This window comes from Sturnus vulgaris, chromosome 31 (assembly GCF_052056855.1).
Source record: "Sturnus vulgaris isolate bStuVul1 chromosome 31, bStuVul1.hap1, whole genome shotgun sequence".
In the NCBI taxonomy this organism is placed as follows: domain Eukaryota; kingdom Metazoa; phylum Chordata; class Aves; order Passeriformes; family Sturnidae; genus Sturnus; species Sturnus vulgaris.
The window spans coordinates 3,377,516-3,402,926 of record NC_142273.1 but is presented as its reverse complement, the minus strand read 5'-3'; the positions used below and the strand labels follow the sequence as shown (position 1 = coordinate 3,402,926).

General features: G+C 64.1%; 4 protein-coding genes across 8 annotated transcripts; 1 reads left to right on the top strand and 3 right to left on the bottom strand.

Annotated features, from left to right (window-relative positions):
• Positions 1-327: 327 nt before the first annotated feature.
• On the bottom strand, positions 328-2,479 carry LOC148220761 (lens fiber membrane intrinsic protein-like). The gene is made up of 4 exons (XM_088181009.1): positions 2,257-2,479; positions 1,874-2,014; positions 1,397-1,531; positions 328-395 (listed from the first exon to the last, which is right to left on the bottom strand). Exons 1-4 carry the CDS (start codon positions 2,477-2,479, stop codon positions 328-330), a joined length of 567 nt encoding a protein of 188 aa, XP_088037135.1.
• A 4,188-nt stretch (positions 2,480-6,667) lies between these two features.
• LOC106863865 (V-type proton ATPase catalytic subunit A-like) lies at positions 6,668-14,356 on the bottom strand. Its single transcript, XM_088154752.1, has 14 exons — positions 14,290-14,356; positions 13,678-13,806; positions 13,102-13,316; positions 12,177-12,314; positions 11,756-11,907; positions 11,061-11,223; positions 10,566-10,674; positions 10,176-10,298; positions 9,528-9,642; positions 9,374-9,437; positions 8,427-8,630; positions 8,093-8,187; positions 7,460-7,631; positions 6,668-6,760 (listed from the first exon to the last, which is right to left on the bottom strand). The coding sequence occupies exons 1-14, from the start codon at positions 14,354-14,356 to the stop codon at positions 6,668-6,670; spliced, it is 1,839 nt and encodes a 612-aa protein (XP_088010878.1).
• A 740-nt stretch (positions 14,357-15,096) lies between these two features.
• PFDN2 (prefoldin subunit 2) lies at positions 15,097-19,424 on the bottom strand. The gene is made up of 4 exons (XM_088154773.1): positions 19,317-19,424; positions 18,078-18,166; positions 17,310-17,433; positions 15,097-15,851 (listed from the first exon to the last, which is right to left on the bottom strand). Exons 1-4 carry the CDS (start codon positions 19,377-19,379, stop codon positions 15,678-15,680), a joined length of 450 nt encoding a protein of 149 aa, XP_088010899.1. The 5' UTR covers positions 19,380-19,424; the 3' UTR covers positions 15,097-15,677.
• Positions 19,425-19,430: 6 nt separating this feature from the next.
• Positions 19,431-24,923, top strand: NIT1 (nitrilase 1). 5 transcript variants are annotated; one of them, XM_088154761.1, is made up of 7 exons: positions 19,431-19,484; positions 20,380-20,451; positions 20,750-21,010; positions 21,862-21,965; positions 22,763-22,896; positions 23,129-23,254; positions 23,655-24,923. In XM_088154761.1, the coding sequence occupies exons 3-7, from the start codon at positions 20,760-20,762 to the stop codon at positions 23,922-23,924; spliced, it is 885 nt and encodes a 294-aa protein (XP_088010887.1). In that variant the 5' UTR covers positions 19,431-19,484; positions 20,380-20,451; positions 20,750-20,759; the 3' UTR covers positions 23,925-24,923. The 5 variants fall into 5 exon arrangements, with proteins under 5 accessions (XP_088010887.1, XP_014748928.2, XP_088010885.1 ...); XM_014893442.2 differs by having other exon boundaries at positions 19,484-19,540; XM_088154759.1 differs by lacking the exons at positions 19,431-19,484; positions 23,129-23,254 and adding an exon at positions 19,488-19,540.
• Positions 24,924-25,411: the final 488 nt, after the last annotated feature.

The window sequence follows — 25,411 nt, the reverse complement described above, 5'->3', positions numbered from 1 at the left end:
CTCCCCAGTGCTCCCAGTACCCCCCAAATCCTTCCCGTTTGTCTCCCAGTGCCCCCCCCCCATACCCCAGTTCCTCCCCACACCTGCTGGGGGCCGTCACCGACACCCGCGAAAGTTTTGGGATCCCCAAATTCCCCCGGATCCCACAGGGAAACCCACGGGGAGTTGGGGGAGGCATTTATTGGCACAGCAAAATTTGGGAAAAAGGGGAAAATCCTGCAACGGGAACGGGGGGAGGGATCAGCAGAGGCCGGACCCAGCTCGGCACAGCAGTGACCACACCCAAAATTGGGGGGGGAAATGGGGGACCCCCCCCCCCACCCCCCCTCAGGACCCCCCAACTTCGGAGCTCTCCGGGGACGGATCCTTGGAAGCGGCGCAGAGGTGGAAAAGCCCTGGGGGGTGGGGAGGGGATTTGGGAACCCCAAAGTTACCTCAAAAAATGTGGGGGGGAGGTTCTAAATCCCACTCCCCGCAGAGCCCGGGCACAGCTCAGGGCAGGGATGGATTCCCCCCCCCCCCCCCAATCCCTGTGCCCCCACCCACTCCCCTGACCCCCAATTCCCCGTTGCCCCCCTCAAATCCCCTGACCTCCCGTTCCCGTGCCCGCGCTTCCGGTGCCCACCCCGATCCCGGTGCCCCAATCCTGGTGCCCACCCTGTTCCGTGCCCCCCTCATCCCCTAATCCCATTCCCGGTGCCCCCCCGGTCCCGGTGCTCCCATTCCCGATGACCCCAATCCCCCTGCTCCCCCCTCACCCCGTTTCGTGCCCCCTCCCATTCCCGGTGCCCCCCCAATCCCCCCGTTCCCGGTGTCCCCCCGTTCCCGGTGTCCCCGTTCCCGGTGTCCCCCCGTTCCCGGTGTCCCCCCATTCCCGGTGTCCTCCCCGTTCCCGGTGTCCCCCCCGTTCCCGGTGTCCCCCCCGTTCCCGGTGTCCCCCCATTCCCGGTGTCCCCGTTCCCGGTGTCCCCCCCTGTTCCCGGTGTCCCCCGTTCCCGGTGTCCCCGTTCCCGATGTCCCCCCGTTCCCGGTGTCCCCGTTCCCGGTGTCCCCATTCCCGGTGTCCCCCCGTTCCCGGTGTCCCCCGTTCCCGGTGTCCCCCCCCGTTCCCGGTGTCCCCCCCCGTTCCCGGTGTCCCCGTTCCCGGTGTCCCCCCGTTCCCGGTGTCCCCCGTTCCCGGTGTCCCCATTCCCGGTGTCCCCCCGTTCCCGGTGTCCCCGTTCCCGGTGTCCCCCCGTTCCCGGTGTCCCCCCGTTCCCGGTGTCCCCGTTCCCGGTGTCCCCGTTCCCGGTGTCCCCCGTTCCCGGTGTCCCCCCATTCCCGGTGTCCCCGTTCCCGGTCCCCCCCGTTCCCGGTCCCCCCCGTTCCCGGTGTCCCCGTTCCCGGTGTCCCGTACCTGCCGAGCCCAGCAGCGCGGTTCCCAGCCAGCCCAGGATGAAGGACCAGGAGAAGCTCCAGGAGCTGCGCAGGGACCCCGGCAGGGCCAGGGCCCCCCCCGAGCACAGCCCGAGCCCCAACAGCGCCAGCAGAGCTGGGGGGACACGGGGGGGTCAGGACAGCGGGCTGGGGGCGGGGGACACGGCTGAGACAGGGGACGGTGACAGTGACAGCAGTGACACAGTGACAGCAGTGACAGTGACAGCAGTGACAGCAGAGACCGGGCACAGCCCAGTGCAGGAGTGACACCAGTGACAGTGACACCAGTGACACCAGTGACAGTGACACCAGTGACACCAGTGACAGCAGAGCCCGGGCACAGCACTGATGTCGCCCCCAGTTCCCACCTGTCCCGCCCTGTCCCCGCCCCGCCATGCCCCCCCCCATCCTTGGGGACAGTCCCCGAGCCCCCCGTGTCCCCTCTGTCCCCACGCACCTGCCAGCAGCAGGGTGGCCCCGGTCACTCGCGCCCGCGCCCTCCGGCCCCCGCCGGCCCCCACGGCCAAGCCCAGGGCGAGTCCGGCGGCGGCGGCGACCACCGAGAGCAGCATCAGCACCCGCGCGGCCTCCAGGAGCGCTGGGGGGGGACACGGCGTGGGGACACCGCGGGGACACGCGGGGTGACCCCCCCCGGCTCCCACCCTGCATGGGGACACCCGTGGGGACAGCTCCGGGGTGCGGGTGGCACCTCTGGGGACTCTCTGGACACCAGGGACACCCCTAGGGGACACCACATGGGTGGGGACATTGGGGACAGCTCAGCGCAGGGATGGAACCCCCACCCCCAATTCCCGCTCTGCTGGCCCCCCCCGGGCGTACCTGGGGTGGTGGCGTGGGGGTGGCACTGTCCCCCGAGGCAGCCGTGCCACAGCCCCAGGCTGGCCGTGCCCCCCGGTGCCCGGCGCTGCACCCAGAAATGGGTGGTGGTGGCGGCCACCAGCAGGGCCAGGCCACTGGCCCCGCACAGCAGCCCCCCGGCCGCGGGCATCCCTGCGGGGACACGGGGACAGGCGTGGGGACACGGGGACAGGCGTGGGGACATCGCTGGGGGACGCGGGGACAGCGTGGGGACAGCGTGGGGACCCAGGGATGGGCATGGGGACAGTGGCAGGGACACGGGGACAGCCCTGGGGGCATCTCTAAGGGACACGGGGACAGCAGTGGGGACACGGGGACTGGCCCAGGGACATCTCTGGTCGACGCGGAGGTCCCCAGGATGTCACCTCATGTCACAGGAGACACCCGTGGGGACACCCCCAGGGAAAATGGGGATACCCGGGGGTGGGGGTGACATCTCCGGGGGACACACAGGACAGCCCTGGGGACATGGCGGTACCCGAGGGTGGCACCTGCGGGGGATGTTGGGGACAGCCACGGGGACATTCCTGGGGTCCACGGGGGTGGCAACTCTGGGGACACGGGGACCCTCTGCAGTGAGGGGGGACCCAGGGGTGGGGACATTGGGGACATCGGGGAAATGGGGACATGGGGACATGGGGACAGCCCCCCCGCACTCACCCGCCTTCAGCAGCCGCTGTGCTGCCCCATGGCCACCTGTCCCCGTGTCCGGCTGTCCCCGTGTCCCCGCGCTGTCCCCCGGGAGGGGACAGGGCCCCTGGCACGTGGCACTGCCATTGTTGGGGACACAATGGGGGAAGGCTCTGGGCGCTGCTGAGGTGGCACGGGTTTGTCCCCAGGCGGGTGACACTGCGGGGGGGGAGGGGGGGACACGGCCGGGGTCACCCCCGGCGACACTGAGGGGTCCCTGCAGCGCCTTGGGGACAGCGGGTGACATTCCCGCGGGCAGGGCCAGCACAGCTGCGGGTGCCAGGCTGGAGAGGGGACACTGGGGACATTGGGGACACTGGGGACACTGGGGACATTGGGGACAGGGGGCACTGGGGACATGGGGACAGCGGGGACACTGCAGTCAAGGACACAAGGGACATGGGGACACTGGGGACACACTCAGGTGTCAGAACCCGCGGGCCGGTGGCAGCAGGAGGCCGATGGTGACAGTGACGGTGACAATGACGGTGACAATGACGGTGACAATGGTGACGGTGCCGCGGCCGCCGCGCGGGGGGGCCCCGGAGCAGGGGGGGCTGCAGGGAACACCTGGGGGGGGGGGGGGGGCGACAGGGGGGACCCTCAGGGGCTGCACCCCCAAATCCTGCAGAGCCCCCGGGGACACCCCCAGAGACCCCAAAAAATCCCACAGAGACCCCCCCCAAAAATCCCACAGAGACCCCAGACCCAACACGGGTGAAGGTTTTGGGGGGAAGGTTTTGGGGTGAAGGGTTTTGGGGGGAAGGTTTTGGGGGGAAGGGTTTGGGGGGAAGGGTTTGGGGGGAAGGGTTTGGGGTGTTTCAGGGCGGGGGTCCCGAGGGTGCTCCTGGGTGGGGGTCTCGGTGTGAGGGTCCCAGGGCGGGGGTCTCAGTTCGGGGGTCCCGGGGGGGGTCCCGGGGCTGTTCCCGTGGGGGTCTTGGGGGTCCCGGGGTCTCAGCTCGGGGGTCCCGGGGGTCCCGGGGGTCTCAGTTCGGGGGTCCCGGGGGCGGTCCCGGGGCTGTTCCCGTAGGGGTCCCGGGGTCTCAGCTCGGGGGTCCCGGGGGTCTCACCGGCGCGCAGCCGCAGTGTCACTGTCCCACAGGCGCATTCGTTGTCCCCCAGGAGGTGACACGTGAAGGTGCCATTGTCCCCTCCCCGCACGTCCCGCAGCACCAGGGACCCGGGGGGGACATCGGGGGCCACCAGCGTGGCCCTGTCACCGTAGGGGGGGTGACAACGCGGCTGACCCTGCCTCAGGTCACACACGGGGACAGCGGGGAGCGCGGGGTCACCCCGAAAGTGCCACCGCACGGTGACCACCCGGCCCAGGTCCTGCTCGGCCATGGGACAGCCCAGGGTGACAGTGGCACCCAGGGTGGCATCGGCCACTGCACGGCCGCGGAGGGGGCTGGAGCACGCGCAGGGGTCGCCGGAGCCTGGGGACAACGGGGAGCGTCACCGGAGCTGGCAGCCAGGAGTGGTGGCATTGGGGACACCGCGGGGTGGCATTGGGGACACTGCGGGGTGGCACTGGGGACACCGCGGGGTGGCATTGGGGACACCGCAGGGTGGCATTGGGGACACCGCGGGGTGGCACTGGGGACACCGCGGGGTGGCATTGGGGACACTGGGGGGTGGCATTGGGGACACTGGGGGGTGGCATTGGGGACACCGCGGGGTGGCATTGGGGACACTGGGGGGTGGCATTGGGGACACCGCGGGGTGGCATTGGGGACACCGCAGGGTGGCTCTGGGGGGCTCTGCGGGGACAGGTGACACTGGCACCTGCCCCTGGTGGGTCCATGAGGGGACCCTGGGGGTTGTCACCGTCGCACGGGCGAGGGTGGCACTGCTGAGGGACCCGGGGATTGTCACTGTCACCTCGGCCATGGCTGGCGCTCGCCACCGAGGGACACTCGGGGACCGCCACCAGCTCCGGACAGGGGCGGGGACCGGGATGGGGACAGGGGTGGGGACAGCGACAGCGACAGCGACATCTCCGAGTCCCGCAGCCCCCCTGGCACCCCCAGCCCCCCCCCCCGGGGCCCTGGCACCCCAAATTGCCCCAACCCCTGCACCCCACAGAGACCCCCAAGACCCCCCCGGAACCCCCCCAGAGACCCCCAGCACCCTCTGGACCCCCCCCTGCACCCCTCAGCACCCCCAGAGCCCCCCAACTCCACCCGGACCCCCAGCACCCTCAGGATCGCCCCCAGACCCCGAGCACCCCCCTGAACCCACAGCCCCCGCGCCCAGCAGCCCCCCCAGACTTCTCTAAACCCCCGAGCACCCCCAGGACCCCCCTGGCACCCCGAAGCCACCAAGACCACCCCGGACTCTGATCACCCTCAGGACCCGCCCCTGAGACCCCCGGACCCCCAGAACCCCCCTGACCCCCGGATTCCCCGCACCCCCCTAAACCCCGGAACTCCCCGGAGCCCCCAGACCCCCCTGACCCCGGGATTCCCCGCACTCCCTGAGACCCCCAAGACTCCAGAGACCCCCTCGCACCCAGTACATCCCCCCCCCCCTCTGAACCCCCCCCCCCGAACCCCCCAGGACCCCCTGAACCCCAGGACCCCCCTGACCCCCGGACTCCCGAAACTCCCAGAGACCCCCGAGATTCCCAGACCCCGCTGCCCCCAGGACCCCTCCCAGAACCCCCCGACCCCAAAAACCCCCCAGACCCCAAACACTCCCGCCCCACCCCCCCCCGAACCCCCCGGACCCCCCAGCACCCACCGGGGGTCCCCAGGGCCGCCCCCAGCCCCAGCAGCAGCAGCAGCAGCTCCCGCATGGCGGCCCCGGGGGGGACACGGGGGACACAAATGACACCGGACCCCGCCAGCCGCGGGGGGGGGGGACACGGGGGGGGTCACACCCCCTAAAAGGGCCCGACCCTGCCACGTGGCAGCTCCTCCCCGCCCGCTGCTGCTCCCGAATGTCCCCACGAGTGTCCCCCCCCGCCACCTCCCCAGCCGTGTCCTGGGGTCACCTCCCGTGACGTGGGGGACAGGCGCTGCCACCCCCGTGTCCCTCGCGGGGTCACTGTCACCCCCGGGTCCCATCCAAGGTGTCCCCGTGTCCTTTCCAGGGGCCACTGTCACCATTGGGGCCCCACCCAGGGTGTCTCTGTCACCCCCCTGTCCCACCCCAAAGTGTCCCCACGTTCCCTCCAGGGTGTCCCTGCCACCCCCGTGGCCCCGTTAGGGTGTCCCTGTCACCTCCGTGTCCCTCCCAGGGGTCACTGTCACCCCCGTGTCCCTTCCTAGGGTGTCCCACTCAGTGTCACCACCATGTCCCACCACGCGTGTCCTTGTCACCCCCCCCGTCCCCCACTGGGTGTGTCCCCCACCCTCTCTGGGTGTCCCTGTCCCCCGAGGTGGCACGGGGGGGGGACAACAGCCCAACCCCATCCCATCACCCCCTCAGTGTCACCCCCATTGCCACCCCTCACTGTCACCCCCCCAGTGCCACCCCCATTGTCACCCCCGGTGTCCCCCCCCCCCCCCCCACCGGACGCTCCCGCCCTCCTCGGGAAGCCACACCTGGAGCTCAAGTGCCACCACGGGCCCTTTATTGGGGACCCCGGGGGACCCCCCCATCCTGTCCCACCCCCCTTTGGGGACACCCTCATCCTGTCCCCCGCCATCCTGTCCCCCCCTGTCCCCCCCTGTCCCCCTCAGTCCCCCAGGTTCCGGAACGCCGCCACCATCTCCTCCTGCAGCTGCGCGTAGGCCGCCAGGATCCGCTGCTCGCCGTCCTTCACCGGGTCCTGGGGACACGGGGGACACGGGGGGACACGGGGGGACACGGGGGGGACACAGCGGAGTCACCCCCAGTCACCCCCCGGGGCACCCACACTGAGCTTCGTATGGGACCCCTCCCCAAAATGGGGTCACAGCCCCCCCGGACACCCACTCTGACCATCGCGGGGGACACGGGGGGACACGGGGGGTCACCCCCAGACCCACACGTAGGGGGGGGGTCCCGGTCACCCCCAGGGCACCCCCCACCCCAAAATCCACCCCCCTTAACCTTCCCCTAAGACCCTCCCCCCTTTAGGGGTCTCGACCTCGCAGTGACGTCACCCTCCTGGGACCCCTCCCACGGGGGTCCCAGCCCCCCAAAATCCCTTTAACCTTCCCCTAGGACCCCCCCAAGGGGGTCTCTGCCCCTTCCCTCCCCTTTAACGTTTACGTGGGACCCCCACAATGGGGATCTCTTCTCCCAAAACCCCCCTTAACCTTCCCCTAAGACCCCCAAACCCCCTTTAAACCTCCCCTAGGACCCCCAAACCCCCCTTTAACCCTCCCCTAGGACCCCCAAACCCCCCTTTAACCTTCCCTTAGGACCCCCCAAAGGGGGTCCCAGCCCCCAAAACTCCCTTTAACCCTCCCCTAAGACCCCCAAACCCCCTTTAACCCTCCCCTAGGACCCCCCCATGGGGTGCCACGCCCCCCGACCCCCTCACCTGGAACTTCATGGCGCTCAGGCGGTACAGGATGTCGCCCATGCCCTCGCGGATGGTGGCCCAGGTGACTCTCTGATCCTCGGGCCCCGCCCCCTCCACGGCCCCCCGGGCCAGGTCATAGAAGGTGACGAGGTTCTGCAGCATGCCCACGGTCTTGTAGAACGGGCAGAACCTGGGGAGGGGTCCGGGGGGGTCAGGGAGGGAATTTGGGGGGTCATGAAGGGAATTTGGGGGGTCAGGGAGGGAATTTGGGGGGTTTTAGGGGGTCAGGATGGGTTTGGGGGTGTCGGGTTCTGCAGCATGGCCACGGTCTTGTAGAACGGGCAGAACCTGGGGTGGGGGGTCCGGGGGGGGTCAGGGTGGGGGGATTGGGGGGTTTTGGGGGTATTGTGGGGGTCTGGGTTCAGAATTCTCACGGTTTTGTAGAAGGGGCGGACCTGGAGGGGCCTGGGGGGGTCTGGGAGATGTCCCGGGGGGTCCCGGGGGGTCCCGGTACCGGTGACAGGCAGGGTCAGGGTTGAGGGGGTCAGGGTTGGGGGTCCCGGGGTGGTCTCGGGGGTCCCGGTACCGGTGACAGGCAGGGTCAGGGTTGGGGGGGGGGTCAGGTTTGGGGGTCCCGGGGGGTCCCGGTACCGGTCGTAGGCCGAGTATCCGTTCTGCTGCAGGAAATCGTCCTTGAGCAGTTTGGCCACCTCCAGTGTCACCTTGTCACCTTCGGCCAGCGACGCCTGGGGGGGGGGCACGGGGGGGGGTCCTGTCACTGCCCACACCCCACACCCCAAATCCCACCCCCCAAATCCCACAAACCCCCCAAACCTTCCCCACGAGCTGCACGATCTCGGCCACCTCCTCGTCCTCCTGCAGGACCCCAGACCCCAAACCCCCTATCCCATATCTCACATCCCAGACCCCATAGACCCCATAGATCCCATCAATCCAATAAATCCCATAAAGAAACCCCTCAAACCTTCCCCACGAGCTGCACGATCTCGGCCAGCTCCTCCTCCTCCTGCAGGATGCGCCGGGCTCGGTCTCTCAGCGCGGGCAGCTCGGGGTGGGCGCGCTCGTAGTGCGGCTCCAGCGCCCGCAGGTACCGCGAGTACGAGATCAGCCAATTCACCGAGGGGAAGTGTTTGCGCTGCGCCAGCTTCTTATCCAGCCCCCAGAACACCTGGAGTGTCACCCAGTGTCACCCAGTGTCACCCAGCCTGTCCCCGAGCTCCTTATCCCCCTGGAACACCCGGCAATGTCACCCCGTGTCACCCCCGTGTCACCGACGGGAAGTGTTTGCGCTGTGCCGGCTTCTTGTCCAGCCCCCAGAACACCTGGAGTGTCACCCAGTGTCACCTCGGGTCACTCCCGTGTCACCCAGCCTGTCCCCGGGCTCCTTATTCCCCTGGAACACCCGGCAATGTCACCCCGTGTCACCCCCGTGTCACCGACGGGAAGTGTTTGCGCTGTGCCGGCTTCTTGTCCAGCCCCCAGAACACCTGGAGTGTCACCCAGGGTCACCCAGGGTCACCCAGCCTGTCCCCGAGCTCTTTATCCCCCTGGAACACCCGGCAATGTCACCCCGTGTCACCCCCGTGTCACCCAGCCTGTCCCCGAGTTTCTTGTCCATTCCCCCCACGTGTGACACCGGGAATGTCACCCCCGTGTCCTCATCCAGGGGTCACTACCAGCGTGTCCCACTCCGAGTGTCCCCGTGTCCCCTCCCAGTGTGTCCCTGTCCCCTCCCAGTGTGTCCCTGTCCCCTCCCAGTGTGTCCCTGTCCCCTCCGTGTCTCCCCAACCCTGTCCCCGCAATGTCCCCTCTCTCAGCGTGTCCCTGCTCCACTCACGGCCCCCCACGCTGTCCCTGTCCTCTGTCCCCCCTGTCCCCTGTGTCCCCCCTGTGTCTCCCCTGTCCCCTCACCTGCACGATGCCCAGCGTGGCCGAGGTCACGGGATCCGAGAAATCCCCTCCTGGGGGGGACACCCTGCGGGGGGAGGACGGGGGGGGGTTTGGGGTGCACAGGGGGGTGCCCCCCGCCCTTGTCACCCCCCCCTGGGGACACGGGGACACTCACGCTCCGACGATGCTGACGCTGCCCTCTCGCTCGGGGGTCCCCAAGCACCGCGCCCGCCCCGCGCGCTCGTAGAACGAGGCCAGGCGGGCCCCGAGGTACGCGGGGTACCCGCTGTCTGCGGGGACACGGCTGTCACCTCCCTGTCACCTCCCTGTCACCTCCCTGCCACCTCCCTGTCACCTCCAGGACCCGCTGTCACCTCCCTGTCACCCCCGGGAACAACCGCTGTCTGCGGCGACACGGCTGTCACCTCCCTGTCACCTCCCTGTCACCCCTGGGGACACCTCTGCCACCTCCCCAGGACCCACTGTCACCTCCCTGTCACCTCCCTGTCACTCCTGGAGACACCTCTGTCACCCCCCGGGACCCCCTGTCACCTCCCTGTCACCCCCGGGACCCCGCGTCCTCCCTGGGGGACACACGGGCACAGGGAGGGGGCGCGGGGTCCCCCAAACCGCGGGATTTGGGGTTTGGCAGCTCCTCACCGTGGCTCAGATCCCATTTTCCCCCCAAATCCCGGGATTTTAGAGTCCCCAAGCATTCCCAGACCCCATTAATCCCTGGATTCCCGGGATTTGGGGTCCCACCCCTCAAATCCCAGAATTTTGGGGTCCCACCCCCCAATTCCCAGGATTTTTGGGGTCTCACCCGCGGGCATCTCGGCCAAGCGCCCCGAGATCTCGCGCAGAGCCTCGGCCCAGCGGGACGTGGAGTCGGCCAGGAGACAACTGTGCAAACCCATGTCCCGGAAATACTCGGACAGAGTGATACCTGGGGGACAGGTGGGACACGGGTGGGACACGGGTGGGACACCCCCAGGGACAGCGTGATCCCTGTGTGACACAGGTGGGACACACCTGGCACACACCCACGGACAGTGGGACCCCCTGTCCTCCCATGTCCCTGTCACGCACCTGTGTCCCTGTCACACGCACGTGTCCCCCTCTTGCACACGTCCCTTCCATGTCCCCCCACAGTGTCCCTGCCCCTTGTGTCCGTGTCCCCCCGTGTCCCCCCGTGTCCCCCCCGTGCCCCCACCGGTGTAGATGGAGGCCTCGCGGGCGGCCACCGGCATGTTGGACGTGTTGGCCACGAGCGTCGTGCGCTTCATGATGGACTCGGAGCGGCCACCGACCTCCATGGTGAGCTGGGGACAGCAGTGTCGCATTGTCACACGTGCCACCTCCCTGGTGTCACACTGTCACCATGTGTCACCTCCCTGTGTCACCCCCTGTCCCCACCTCAGAAGCCTCCATTGCCGAGCTGGGGACACACCCGTGTCACCGTCACTGCCTGTCACCCACTGCCACCCCTGTGTCACCTCGGGGAAGTCACTCAGGACCTTCCATGTACACCCGTGTCACTGTCACCGCCGTGTCCCCGATGTCCCCCTGTCCCGTGTGTGTCCCGTGTGTCGCTGTCACCTCGGGGCAATCCCTGAATACCCTCCATGAACCCTCGTGTCGCTGTCACCCCGCTGTCCCCGTGTCCCCATCGATGTCCCCGTGTCCCCGTGTCGCTTGTCGCTGTCACCTCGGGGAAGTCCCGCAGCACTTCGGACATTTCGTTGCCGCGCTCGCCGCAGCCCACGTAGACGATGACGTCACTGTTGGAGTACTTGGAGAGCGATTGCGAAATCACCGTCTTCCCGCAGCCGAACGCGCCCGGGATGGCCGTGGTGCCACCCTGGACGCACCTGGGGACACGGGGACACGGCACGGGGGTGGCGGGACCCCGCTCCACCCTGTGCCTGTCCCCAAATCCGTCTCTCCCTGCCCCATTCCCTGTCCTCAACTCCATCTTTCCCTGTCCTTGTCCCCATTCCTGTCCCCCACCCCTCCCATTCCAATCCCACCCTTTTCCCTCCCCTGCATCTCTGTGGGAACAGCACAAACCCCTGACCCCGATCCCAATCTCAGTCCCTACTGGAGCAGTGCAATCCCCCAATCCTGATCCCATTCCCTATGGGAACAGCATAACCCCCGATTCCCATTCCCAGTCTCAATCCCAGTCCCATTCCCGTTCCCAAACCAAATCCCAGTCCCATTCCCGTTCCCCTTCCCTTTCCCAGTCCCATTCCCGTTCCCAAACCAAATCCCAGTCCCATTCCCGTTCCCAAACCAAATCCCAGTCCCATTCCCGTTCCCAAACCAAATCCCAGTCCCATTCCCGTTCCCAAACCAAATCCCAGTCCCATTCCCAGCCCCGTTCCCAGTCCGGATCCGTACGGGAACAGCGCGTCCAGGACCCTCTGGCCGGTCAGCAGCGGGTGATTGGCCGGGAGCTTCTCGGCCACGGGCCGGACCTGCCGGACCGGCCACACCTGGATCATGGAGAGCGGCTCCCGGACCCCCTGGAAGTCCAGCTCCAGCACCACGTCCTGCGGGATCAGCCGGGATCAGTCTGGGATCAACCCGGGATCGGCCAGGATTGGACTGGGATCAGCCCGGGATCAGCCTGGGATAAACTGGGATCAACTGGAATTGGCCCGAGATCAGCCCGGGACACCGCGCCCGGCCCCCATCCCCCCGACCCTGATCCCGCTGATCCCGGTGCCGATCCCGGTGCCGATCCCGGTGCCAGTCCCACTGTTCCCAGTCCCGCTGATCCCGGTGCCGGTTCCGGTGCCGGTTCCGGTGCCCCGCTCACCGCCACGCCGTAGTGCCCGGGGGGGGCGATGTAGGTGACGGTGCCGCGGCTGCGGGGCGGGACCATCAGCCGGTGCTGCAGCAGCGAGTTCTCCGCCACCGTCCCGTAAATGTCCCCTCCCGTTACGTGGCTCCCGACCTGGGGACACGGCGGTGACACCGTCAGCCACCCCTGGGGGGGCTCTGCGTCCCGCGCCCCCGGTGAGGGGACAACGGCGGTGTCCCCGTGTCACCTGTGTCCCCACGTCCCTGCATCCCCATTTCCCTGTGTGCCCCAGTGTCCCCGCGACCCCGTGTCCCCATATCCTGTGTCCTGATGTCCCTGCGACCCCCGTGTTCCCGTGTCCCGATGTCCCCGTGTCCCCCCATGTCCCCAGGGCTCCGTGACTCCCGTGTCCCCGAGTCCCTGATGTCTCTACATCCTCTGTGCCACCGTGTCCCCACCCCCTTTTTGGGGTCCCCTCCTTGGCAGGGGGGACAGGCGAGGACAGAACGAGGGGACAATGGAGGATGGTGTCCCTTGGTAGGGACGGGACGGGACTGGAGGGGACAAAGGGGGACAAAGGGGGACAAAGGGGGACAGAGCAGGATGGGGGGGCAGGGAGGGACAAAGGGATTGGGAGGGACAAGACAGGGGACAACCGGAGAGGAGTGACAAGAAGGGGACAGAAGGGCTGGGGGGACAGGAAGGACAGGGAAAGGACAGGGTGACAGAATGGGGGAGCAGGAAGGGGACAAGGAATGGATGGGGGACAGGACAGGGGGACAAAGAGGAGCAGGACACGGGGACAGGGAAGGGACAGAGGGATAGGACAGGGAAGGGACAGGGAGAGGACAGAGGGGACGGGAGAACAGATGGGAAAGGGGGGACAGGACAGGGATGGGACAAAGGGACAGGACAGAGGTGACAGGGAGGTGACACGCACCCGGATATTCTTGCTGGGGGTGAAGTCCCAGGCCAGGTGTCGCGGCAGAGCGGGGACATTGGTGCCCCGCGGGATGTAGATGCTGCGCGTGGCCTCGGCGATGTCGCGCAGCGGCCGCTGGATCCCATCGAAGATGGAGCCCAGGATGCCCGGACCGAGCTCCACCGAGAGCGGCTTCCCCGTGCGCAGAACCGGGTCCCCAACCTGAACCCCCGCTGAGGCCGCTCAGGAAATGTCACCGCGGGTGGGGACACGGGGACAGCGGGGACGGGATGGGCTGTGGGGGACAGGGGGGAACGGGAAAGGGACAGGACACAGGGGACAGGGCAGGATGGGGACACAGGGAGGGGACAGGGCGGGGGACAGAGGGCACAGGACATGAGGGTTGATGGGGGGACAGGACAGTACGGGGGGGACAGGGAGGGGACAGGACAGAGGGGACAGGGCAGGGCAGAAGGGAGGGGACAGAAAGAAGGGACAGCTGAGGATGGTGGGGACAGGGCGAGGCGGTCGGAGGGACACAAGGGTGGCGGGGAGAGCCCCGCGGGGACAGCGGGGACAGCGGGGACAGGATACAGGTCTCCTCGTACACCTGGAGCGTGGCCATGTCCCCCTCGAGCCGGATGATCTCCCCCACGAGCTCCGCGTGCCCCACCCGCACCAGCTCGTACATGGCCGCCCCCGCCATGCGCGTGGCTGTCACCACTGCGGGGACACGTCGTTGTCACCCCGGCATCCCCCCTTGTCCCCAGCCCACCCCCGGGGTCACCACCCCACCTGGGACCCCTCTGTCCCCATCCCTGTCCCCTCCCCATGACCATCCCCGGGTACTTTCCCAAGCTGTCCCCTCCTGTCCCCAACCCTGTCCCCGGGTCCTCGGACCCTCCTGTCCCCTCCCCGGGTGTCCCCTCTTCATTGTCCCCTCTCCTGTCCCCATTTTAGCGCCACAAACGCCACCGGGGTCCCCTTCCCCGGCTGTCCCCGTCCCCAGGCTGTCCCCAGGGATGTCCCCACGATGTCCCCTTCCGTTCCCAACCCTGTCCCCTCCCCGGGTGTCCCCCCACCCCACTGTCCCCTCTCCTGTCCCCATTTTAACACCACAAACTCCATCGGGGTCCCCCTCCCCGGCTGTCCCTCTGTCCCCAGGTGTCCCCAGGTGTCCCCAGGTGTCCCCAGGTGTCGCCGTACCGGGCCCGGACACTCCATGCACAGCCCCCACCAGGCTCTCGCGCTCCTCCTGCCGTGTCCCCTCCATGGTGTCCCCTCCCCTCCGCGGTGGCACCGCCGTTAAATGGCCCCGAGCGCCGGTGACAACCGGACACGGCCACCCCAGGTGTGGCACCGTGCGCAGCCAACACCGTGTCCCCACCCCCAGGGACACCGCGGGGACACCGCGGGGACAGGGGGGGGTGACACCGGCCAGCTCCGGTGACAGGGCCAGCGCGGGTGTGGCACTGTGTGCAGTCAACAGCTCCTCTGGGTGACACCGGGTGACACCGGGTGACACCGGCACGCGCCGAGCCGGCCCGGCCCGGGTGTCCTTGTCACCTCCCTGCCGCGTCCTTGTCACCCCCCATGTCCTTGCCACCCTCTTTTGTCACCCCCCATGTCCTTGTCACCCCGTTTTCTGTGTCACCTGTCCTTTGTCACCTCCCTGCCGTGTCCTTGTCACCTCCTTTTGTCACCTCACAGTGTCCCCTCCCCCGGGGTGTCACCGACACAGTTTGGGGGTCCCCCAGCTCCCACATTTTGGGGTTTTACCCCACTGTTTTCAAGCCCCCCCCCTCCTCAATTTAGGGTCCTCTCCCATTTTTGGGGGTTACCTCTCCCCATTTTGGGGTTCTACCCCCAATTTTAGGGTCTCACCCGCCATTTTGAGGTCCCACCTCCCATTTTGGGGTCCCCCTCAGAACCCCCTCATTTGGGGTTCTCTCCTCATTCCCCCCACTCCCCCCAACCCCTTTTCCCCATTTCCCATAAAAACCAACACCGGGCTTTGTCCCAAAACTCCCATTTATTGCCCCAAAACCCTCTGGAACAAACCCCAAAATCCCCCTGAAAATTTGGGGGGGGGGGAGGGGGTTCAGGACACCAGGACCCCCCCCAAATGAACCCCAAATCCCTGGGAATTGTTGGGGGGGGGGGGGTCAGGACACCAAAACGAACCCAAAATCCCTGTGGGAATTGTGGGGAAGGGTCAGGACACCAAGACCCCTCCCCAAAACGAACCCAAAATCCCTGGGAATTGTGGGGGAGGGATCAGGACACCAAGACCCCTCCCCAAAACGAACCCAAAATCCCTGTGGGAATTGTTGGGGAGGGGTCAGGACACCAAGACCCCTCCCCAAAACGAACCCAAAATATCTGTGGGAATTGTTGGGGAGGGGTCAGGACACCAGGATCCCCCCCAAATGAACCCAAAATCCCTGTGGGAATTGTGGGGGAGGGATCAGGACACCAAGACCCCTCCCCAAAACGAACCCAAAATCCCTGTGGGAATTGTGGGGGAGGGATCAGGACACCAAGACCCCTCCCCAAAACGAACCCAAAATCCCTGTAGGAATTGTGGGGAAGGGTCAGGACACCAAGACCCCCCCGGGGCCCCCCTTGCCCCCCTCGGGCCCCTCCCGGGCCGGGGCTTTGGGCTCCTCCTCCCCCAGCAGTCGGATGTTGTGACGTTCCCGGAATTCCGAGAGCTCCCGGCCCTTGGCCTGCAGCTGCTGAGCCAGAGCCTCGATCAGCTTGGAGATCTGGGGGAAAAAATGGGAAAAATGGGAAAAATCAGAAATGAGAGCCTCGGTCAGCTTGGAGATCTGGGGGGAAAAATGGGAAAAATTAGAAAATTCAGAAAAATCAGAAATGAGAGCCTCGGTCAGATTGGAGATCTGGGGGGAAAAATGGGAAAAATTAGAAAATTCAGAAAAATCAGAAATGAGAGCCTCGGTCAGATTGGAGATCTGGGGGAAAAAATGGGAAAAATGGGAAAATTCAGAAAAATCAGAAATGAGAGCCTCGGTCAGATTGGAGATCTGGGGGAAAAAATGGGAAAAATGGGAAAATTCAGAAAAATCAGAAATGAGAGCCTCGATCAGATTGGAGATCTGGGGAGAAAAATGGGAAAAATGGGAAAAATGGGAAAAATCAGAAATGAGAGCCTTGGTCAGATTGGAGATCTGGGGAGAAAAATGGGAAAAATGGGAAAATTCAGAAATGAGAGCCTCGATCAGATTGGAGATCTGGGGGGAAAAATGGGAAAAATGGGAAAATTCAGAAATGAGAGCCTCGGTCAGATTGGAGATCTGGGGGAAAAATGGGAAAAATGGGAAAATTCAGAAAATTCAGAAATGAGAGCCTCGGTCAGATTGGAGATCTGGGGGAAAAAATGGGAAAAATGGGAAAAATGAGAAAATTCAGAAATGAGAGCCTCGGTCAGATTGGAGATCTGGGGGAAAAATGGGAAAAATGAGAAAATTCAGAAATGAGAGCCTCGGTCAGATTGGAGATCTGGGGGAAAAAATGAGAAAAATGGGAAAAATGAGAAAATTCAGAAATGAGAGCCTCGGTCAGATTGGAGATCTGGGGGAAAAATGGGAAAAATGAGAAAATTCAGAAATGAGAGCCTCGGTCAGATTGGAGATCTGGGGGGAAAAATGGGAAAAATGAGAAAAATCAGAATGGGAAAAATAAATGGGAAATGAGAGCCTCATTCAGCTTGGAGATCTGGGGGGAAAAACCAGCAAAATGGGAAAAATCAGAAATCAGAGCCTCAATCAACTTGGAGATCTGGGGGGGAAAAATTGCAAAAATCAAAATGGGAAAAATGGGAAAAATAAATGGGAAATGAGAGCCTCATTCAGCTTGGAGATCTGGGGGGAAAAATGAGAAATTTTATGGAACCTCAGTGGGTTTTGGGATCCTCCATTGGGTTTTTATGGGACCTCAGTGGATTTTGGGATCCTCCACTGGGTTTTTATGGGGTCCCATTGGATTTGGGGCCATCCCATTGGGTTTTTATGGGGTCCCAGTGGGTTTGGGGCCATCCCATTGGGTTTTTATGGGGTCCCAGTGGGTCTGGGGGTACAGCACTGGGTTTTTATGGGGTCCCAGGGGGTCTGGGGGTACAGCACTGGGTTTTTATGGGGTCCCAGGGGGTCTGGGGGTACAGCACTGGGTTTCCATGGGGTCCCAGGGGGTTTGGGGTCCCAGACCTGCTCCCGGTTGCTCTCCAGGGCAGGCAGCACCTCCTTGACCGTCCTCTCCACCAGGACCCCCCCGACCATGCGGAAACACTTCCGGGTGGGATCCACCTCCCGCAGGGTCTCGATCACCAGGCTGGAACAGCGGGATCAGCACCCCAAATCTACCCCAAACCCCCACCCCAAATCTACCCCAAATCCCAATCCCAAATCCACAACCCAAATCCACTCCAAATACCCATCCAAAATGCACCCCAAATCCCCAATGCACCCCAAATCCACCACCCAAATCCCAATCTCAAATCCCCATCCTAAATCCTGAATCCAAATCCCCATCCCAAATCCCCATCCCAAATGCCCCCACCCCGTCCCCAAATGCCCCCAATCCCGACCCCAAATCCCGACCCCAAATGCCCCAAATCCAGACCCCAAATGCCCCCATCCCGACCCCAAATGCCCCCAATCCCGACACCAAATGCCCCAATCCCAACCCCAAATCCCGACCCCAAATGCCCCCATCCCGACCCCAAATCCCGACCCCAAATGCCCCCATCCCGACCCCAAATCCCGACCCCAAATGCCCCCATCCTGACCCCAAATGCCCCCATCCTGACCCCAAATGCCCCCACCCCCACCCCAAATGCCCCAATCCCGACCCCAAATGCCCCAATCCTGACCCCAAATGCCCCCACCCCGACCCCAAATGCCCCCACCCCGACCCCAAATGCCCCATGCCCACCCCAAATGCCCCCATGCCCACCCCAAATGCCCCATGCCCACCTGTGCTCGTTGAGCTCCAGCTCCAGCTCAGCTGCTTTGGAGGCCAAACCGCGCTGGTCCTGCCGGAGCCGGTTAAAACGGGACACGACCTGCAGTGGGATGGACTGGGTCAACTGGGATGGACTGGGATTGGGCTGGGATGGACTGGGATTGGGCTGGGATTGGGCTGGGATGGACTGGGATGGACTGGGATTGGGCTGGGATTGGGCTGGGATAAACTGGGATTGGACTGGGATTGGACTGGGATTGGACTGGGATGGACTGGGATAAAGCAGGATTGGATTGGGTCAACTGGGATGGACTGGGATTGGACTGGGATTGGACTGGGTCAACTGGGATGGACTGGGATAAACCAGGATTGCACTGGGATGGACTGGGATGGACTGGGATAAACCAGGATTAGACTGGGATAAAACGGGATTGGACTACAATAAACGAGCATTGGGGAACTGGGATAAACTGGGATTGGGGAACTGGGAATGGACTGGGATAAACTCGGATTGGATTGGGATAAACTGGAATTGGGGAATTGAGACTAGACTGGGATAAACTGAGACTGGACTGGGATAAACTGGAATTGGGGAATTGAGAATAGACTGGGATAAACTGGGACTGGACTGGGATAAACTGGGACTGGACTGGGATAAACTGGGATTGAGGAATTGAGAATAGACTGGGATAAACTGGGATTGGACTGGGATACAAGTGGGATCCCCTGGATGGGGGTGGGACCCCCAGGGATGGGGGTGGGATCCCACTGGGGGCACTGGGAGACCCCTGGGATGGGAGTGGGGATCCCCCAACCCCACAGCAGCCCCCCCCCCCTCGGGCCCAGAGACCCCCCCTCATTCCCCAACCCCAGTCCCAGCCCCACCCACCCTTATCAGGGACCCCTCCCCGTTATCAGAGACCCCCTCAAGGATCAGGGACTGCCCCTCACTCTCCACCTTCCTCTCAGGCCCAGAGCCCCCGTCCTCCATTTTCCCTCCCCGTTACCAGGGACCCCTCCGCCGTTAACAGAGACCCCTCTTCATTATCAGAGACCCCTCCTCATTATCAGGGACCCCTCCCTTATTCCCCAGCCCCTCAGACCCCCCCTCACTCTCTACCTTCCCCTCACGCCCAGGCCCAACCCCCTCTGGTTCCCCCCGCCTCACCCTCACTCTCCTGCCTCCCCTCAGCTCCCAGGGCCCCCTCCCCGTTCGCAGACCCCTCCCCATTTCCCTATTCCACCCTTACCTGCTCGGCGCTCAGCGCCTTCCCGGCCGGGGCCGCCCCTCGCCCCTTCACCGGCTCCGCCATCTTTTCTCACGAGGCACCGCCTCTTCCGCTCCGGCCGCGGCCTCCGTGCCGTCACTTCCGGCCGCCATCTTGGATCCGGGTGAGGCGGGAGCGGCGCCATCTTGGGTGAGGGCAGCGCCTGAAGGGGGGGGACTTTGCCCGAGCTGCCTCCGGCGGGGAATGTGCGGGAACGAGGCGAAAAACGGGGAAAAAGGGGAAAAAATGCGGGGCAGGAGGGGCTTTGGGGGTGGGGGGAGGGCGGAGGTGCGGGGAATTTGGGATTTGGAGGGGCTGGGGACGGGTGGGGAGTGACAGGGGTGCGGTTTGGGGGTAGTTTGGGGAGGGGAGGGTGCTTTGGGGTCAGAATTGGGGCAGTTTTGGGGTGTTTGGGGGGTGTCTGGAGCTTCTTGGGCCAATTGAGGAATGTTGGGGCAGTTAAGGGCGTGTGGGGATAGTTTGGGGTCCAAATTGGGGCAGTTTTGGGGGGATTTGGGGCAGTTCGCAGGGCATTGGGGTGAGTTTGGAGGGTCTTGAGGTAGTTTTGAGGCAGCTGGGGTACTTTGTGATCAAAATTGGGGCAGTTTTGGGGGTATTTGGAGGGTGTTTGGGGGGTCTGGATGCAGTTTTGGGGCTGGGGATAGTTTGGGATCCGATTTGGGCAGTTTTGGGGGATGCTGAGAGGTTCTAGAGGCAATTTAAGGGAGTTGGATACTTTGGGGTCCAAACTGGGGCAGTTTGGGGCTAATTTGGGGCAGTTTGGGGGGTCCTAGGAGCAGTTTTTGAGGGGCTGGGGTCCAAATTGGGGCAGCTGTGGGGAGCTGAGGACGTTTGGGGGGGTCAGGGGGCAGAGTGGGGTCACCCCTGGGGCAGTCTGGGGGGTATTTGGGGCGGTTTTGGGGGTTCAGGGGCAGTCTGGGGGGTATTTGGGGCAGTTTTGGGGGTTCAGGGGCAATCTGGGGGGTTCCCAGGTCCCCCCCCCAGCCGTGTGACCCCTCCCCAATTTGGGGTGTCTCCCTCCCAGGCTGAGGGTGGCCCCCCGGGCCCTGCTGTGCTGCCCCCCGAGACCCTCGAGAGCCCCCCACATCTCCAGCAGGTACCGGGGGAACCCCAAAAACGCCAGGGAGACCCCAAATACCCTGTGGAGAACCCCAAAAACCCCAGGGGGGGGCTGAGGGTGACCCCAAATGAATGGGGGGAAAGAGGCTTCAGGTCCCCATGGGGTCACCTGGGGTTGTCCCTGTCCCCAAGGGGTGACCCCAGTCCTTTCGAGGTGTCCCATGGGGCGACCCCCAGCCCTGTGAGGTGTCCCAGTCCCCACGGTGTCCCCTCCCCACAGCCCCAGGGCCACGTCGCTGTCCCCCTGATGTCCCCCGTACCGTCCCTCCCCACAGCCCCAGGGCCATGTCGCTGTCCCCAGCGCCAGCAGTGTCCCCAGGGGGGGTGGTGGCCGTGGTGCAGGTGACCAGCACGGCGGACAAGGAGCACAATTGGCAGCAGTGCTCGGCGCTGGTGCGGCGGGCGGCAGAGCGCGGGGCCCGGGCCGTGTTCCTGCCCGAGGGCTTCGACTTCATCGGGGACAGCCCCCAGCAGAGCCTGGAGCTGGCAGAGCCCCTGCACGGGGACATCGTGGGGCGCTACCGCCAGCTGGCAAAGTACGGGGACACTGGGGACACTGGGGGACACTGGGGACATCGGGGGGCGTGGGGACACCGGGGGACACTGGGGACATGGGGACACCGGGGGACATGGGGACACTGCACGGCGACATCGTGGGGCGCTGCTGCCAGCTGGCAAAGTACGGGGACACCAGGGGTGCCAGGGGACACCTGGGGGGATCTGGGGGCACTGGGGAGATCTGAGGACGCCAGGGGACACTGAGGGTGCCAGGGGACACCTGGGGACACTGAGGGTGCCAGGGGACACCTGCGAGCACTGCGTGGACACTGAGGGGACACTGGGAGGATCTGGGGACACCTGGACCTGTTCAGAGCTGTGTCCTTGTTCCCAGCCCATTCCTGTCCTTCTCCCCAGCCCTGTCCTTGTTTCCAGTCCTGTCTCTGTCCCCAGTGCCATCCTCAGCTCTGTCCCTGTCCCCAAAGTCTTATCAAACCGTGTCCTCATTCCCATCTGTTCCTGTCCCCATCCCTGTCCTTGTCCCCAACCACTGTCACTGTTCCTCACCCACCTTCTGTTCCCAGCTCCTTCTGTCCCCCATCCCCTCTGTTTCCCTGTCCCTGTCCCTTGTCCTTTTCCCCCTGCCTGTTTCCAGCCCTGTCTGTCCCTGTCCCCATCCCAATTCTTGTCCCTGTTCCCGTCTCTGTCCCTGTCCTTGTTTTTGTCCCCACCTGTCCCAGTTGCTGTCCTTGTCCTCGCCCCCATCCCTTGGACAGGGACAGGGACCAGGAATGGGGCCGGGGTGTGCCGTGTGTGTGTCCCCAGGGAATGTCACCTCGTGTCCTGTGTGTCCCCAGGGAATGTCACCTCGTGTCCTGTGTGTCCCCAGGGAATGTGACGTGTGGCTGTCCCTCGGGGGTTTCCACGAGCGTGGCCAGGACTGGGACAGCACGGGCCGGATTTACAACTGTCACCTGCTGCTGGACAACTCTGGTGGGACACCTGTCACCCCTGTGTCACCCCCATGTCCCCACTCTCCATGTCCCTGACATTCCCAAACCTCCCAAAGTCCTTGTGCCACCACCCCGTGTCCTCCAGATCTGTGTGTCCCCAACATTCCCAACCCTCCAGATGTCCCTGTGTCCCTGCCTCGTGTCCCCAAGAATCCCAATCCCCCACATGGCCCTGGCATTCCCAGCCTCTGGATGTCCCTGTGTCCCCAGCTGTCCCCAATCCGCCATGTCCCCAGGAGCGGTGGTGGCTGTGTACCAGAAACATTCCCAACCCCTGGCTGTCCCCAGTGTCCCCAATCCCCCTTGGCTGTCCCCAGTGTCCTCAGCTGTCCCCAATCCCCCTTGGCTGTCCCCAGTGTCCTCAGCTGTCCCCAATCCCCCTTGGCTGTCCCCAGTGTCCCCAGCTGTCCCCAATCCCCCTGGCTGTCCCTAGGAGTGGTGGTGGCCGTGTACCAGAAGCGTTCCCAACCCCTGGCTGTCCCTGGATGTCCCCGGCTGTCCCTGGTGTCCCCAACTGTCCCCAATCCCCCTGGTGTCCCTGGCTGTCCCCAGCTGTCTCTGGATGTCCCCAATCCCCCCTGGTTGTCCCTGACTGTCCCCAATGCCTCCTGGTGTCCCTGGTTGTCCCCAATCCCCTCTGGCTGTCCCCAGGAGCGGTGGTGGCCAAGTACCGGAAACATTCCCAACCCCTGGCTGTCCCCAACCCCCAGTGTCCCTGGCTGTCCCCAGCTGTCCCTGGCTGTCCCCAGCTGTCCCCAATCCCCGCGGTGTCCCCAGGTGCGCTGGTGGCCGCCTACCGGAAGCTTCACCTGTTTGACGCGGCGCTGCCGGGGGCGCCGGCGCTGAGCGAGAGCTCCTTCACCAACCCGGGCCGGGAGCTGCTGCCACCCATCGCCACCCCTGTGGGCAAGGTACGGCCCTGCCACGAGGCCTGGGATGGCCCCGGTGTCCCTGAGTGTCCCCAAGGTGTCCCCAAGTGTTCCCTGGCCTCGCTGAGCCGCGGGATTCCCAGAAAACCACTGGAATTGGCCGTGTGCCACAGCCCGTGGTACCCAGAGCTGGCCCTGCCCTGACCTCCCCATGTCCCAGGGCTGTCCCCAGGGTGTCCCCAGCTGTCCCCAGCTGTCCCCGATGTCCCCGCAGCTGGGGCTGGCCGTGTGCTATGACCTGCGTTTCCCGGAGCTGGCCCAGGCTCTGCGCGGGGCCGGTGCCCAAATCCTGACCTTCCCCTCGGCCTTCACCGTCCCCACCGGAGCTGCACACTGGGAGGTGAGGGGACACCGGGGAGGGCTTGGGGACACCCTGGGAGGGGGCTGGGGACACCTGGGGGGGGGTCCCTAAGAGGGCTGCTATGTCCCCATGCCCCTTGTGCCCTCCATGTCCCCTCAGTGTCACTGCTGTGATCCCATCCCGCCCAGTTCTCTCCCCTCGGTGTCACTGCTGTCCCCATGGGCCCCATGTCCCCTCGGTGTCACCGCTGTCCCCGTGACCCCCATGTCCCCTAGTTCTGTCCCCTCAGTGTCACCACTGTCCCCATGGCCCCCAGTCTGCTCAGTGTCACCGCTGTACTCACAGGTGTTGCTGTGTCCCCGTGTCCCCCATGTCCCCTCGGTGTCCCCGTGCCCCCCGTGTCCCCCATGTCCCCTGGGTGACCCCGCTGTCCCCGCAGGTGCTGCTGCGTGCCCGTGCCATCGAGTGCCAGTGCTACGTGGTGGCCGCGGCTCAGACCGGGCGGCACAACCCGGGCCGGGCGTCCTTTGGCCACTCGCTGGTGGCCGATCCCTGGGGCACGGTGGTGGCCCAGTGCCAGGAGGGCCCAGGGCTGTGCCTGGCCCAGCTGGACCTGGCCTACCTGGAGCAGGTGCGCCAGAACCTGCCTGTGCACGGCCACCGCCGTGGGGACATCTACGGGACACTGCCAGGGACAGCGGCCACCTGAGCTGGCACCGGGGGACCGGCACCGACTGGCACCGGGTTTGGGCTCAAACTGCTCCAAATCCACCCAAAATCCACTCGGAGTTGGCACCGGATTTGCTTTTGTGTCCCCAGAATGAAGTGGCACAAGGTGTCGTCCCTTTTTCTTTTTTAGGGTCCCAAATCTGCATCGATTCAAGCTCAGAATCAGCCCCAAATCTGCCCTTTTTGTACCCAAAATGAAATGGCACAATGTCCCCTCCCTCTTTTTGGGGTCACAAATCAGCCCCAAATCTGAATCAATTCAGCTCTGAATCAGCCCCAAATCTGCCCTTTTTGTCCCCATAATGAACTGGCACAAGGTGTCCCCTCCCTCTTTTTGGAGTCCCAAAATTTCAGCCCCGAATCTGCCCCAAATCTGCATCAATTCAGCTCCAAATTGGCCCCAAATTTGCTCCAAATCTGCCCTTTTGTCCCCCAGAATGAAATGGCACAATGTGTCCTCCCTGCTCTCCTTTTGGGGTCCCCACTCTTTTTTTGGGATCCCAAATCTGCATCAATTCCAGCTCTGAATGAGCCCCAAATCTGCCTTCATGTCCCTAAAATGAAATGGCACAATGTCCCCTCCCTCTTTTTGGGGGTCCCAATTTCAGCCCCAAATCTGCTTTGAATCAGTTCAGAATCTGCCCAAAATCTGCCCCAATTCAGCCCAAATTTGCACTGAATCAGCACTTTTGTTCCCAAAAAGGAACAGCCCAAGGTGTCCCCCTCTTATTATGGGCTCCCCCCATTTTTTGGGGTCTCCCCCATTTTTGGAGGTCATTTAGGGCACCCTGAGGGTGACACCAGCACCCCAAATTCCAGATTTTGCCCAAATCTGCCCCAAATCTGTTCTTTCTTCCCCAAAATGGGGCAGCTCGGTGCTCCTCACCCCCTTTTTTTTGGGGTGTCCCCGTTTTTTTTTGGGGGGGGGAGGAATTTCCTTCTATTGAAATTTGAAAAATACAAAAATCCCAGGAAATTACCCCAAAGTGTGGAGGAATTTTGGGATGGGAGGGATTGGGATCCCCCAAATGCTGGGTGAGAATGGGGGGAAAAACAGGGAAAATGGGAAAAAACTGCATCCCTGTTGGGTTTGGGGGAAAATGGGAAATTTTGGGGGGGGAACCCAGGGATTTTTGGGGGAGGAAAATGGGAATTTTGGGGGAAATTGCCATTTGCTTTTTGTTTTTAATGGATATAAAAGAGGAGAAAACTAGAGGGGAAATCATGGAAAACACAAGGAGGAGGAATTTGACAAAATGAGGAATTCTGAAATATTCCACACCCCCAGTCCCCAAATCCCATTGCATCCCTCAAGTTCTTAAAATGAAATTTTTGCCCTTTTTTGGCCATTTTTAATGGATACAAAAGAGGAAAAAAAAATGATGAAAAACACAAGGAGAAAGAAGAATTGATGGGGGAAAAGTGAGGAATTCTGGAATATTCCATTTTCCCACACCTGAAATCCCC

Coding starts and splice junctions, on each gene's coding strand:
- LOC148220761 (XM_088181009.1), bottom strand. CDS start 2,479: ATGTCCCCACGCCTGTCCCCGTGTCCCCACGCCTGTCCCCGTGTCCCC. Junction 2,015..2,256: donor CCCCCACGCCACCACCCCAG/GTACGCCCGGGG, acceptor GTCCCCCCCCAG/CGCTCCTGGAGGCCGCGCGG. Junction 1,532..1,873: donor GGCCACCCTGCTGCTGGCAG/GTGCGTGGGGAC, acceptor GTGTCCCCCCAG/CTCTGCTGGCGCTGTTGGGG.
- LOC106863865 (XM_088154752.1), bottom strand. CDS start 14,356: ATGGAGGGGACACGGCAGGAGGAGCGCGAGAGCCTGGTGGGGGCTGTG. Junction 10,299..10,565: donor CGAGGCCTCCATCTACACCG/GTGGGGGCACGG, acceptor CCTGTCCCCCAG/GTATCACTCTGTCCGAGTAT. Junction 8,188..8,426: donor TCGTGCAGCTCGTGGGGAAG/GTTTGAGGGGTT, acceptor CCCCCCCCCCAG/GCGTCGCTGGCCGAAGGTGA.
- PFDN2 (XM_088154773.1), bottom strand. CDS start 19,379: ATGGCGGAGCCGGTGAAGGGGCGAGGGGCGGCCCCGGCCGGGAAGGCG. Junction 18,167..19,316: donor AGGCGCTGAGCGCCGAGCAG/GTAAGGGTGGAA, acceptor ATCCCACTGCAG/GTCGTGTCCCGTTTTAACCG. Junction 15,852..17,309: donor TGGAGAGCAACCGGGAGCAG/GTCTGGGACCCC, acceptor TTTTTCCCCCAG/ATCTCCAAGCTGATCGAGGC.
- NIT1 (XM_014893442.2), top strand. Junction 21,011..21,861: donor CGCTACCGCCAGCTGGCAAA/GTACGGGGACAC, acceptor GTGTGTCCCCAG/GGAATGTGACGTGTGGCTGT. Junction 22,897..23,128: donor TCGCCACCCCTGTGGGCAAG/GTACGGCCCTGC, acceptor ATGTCCCCGCAG/CTGGGGCTGGCCGTGTGCTA.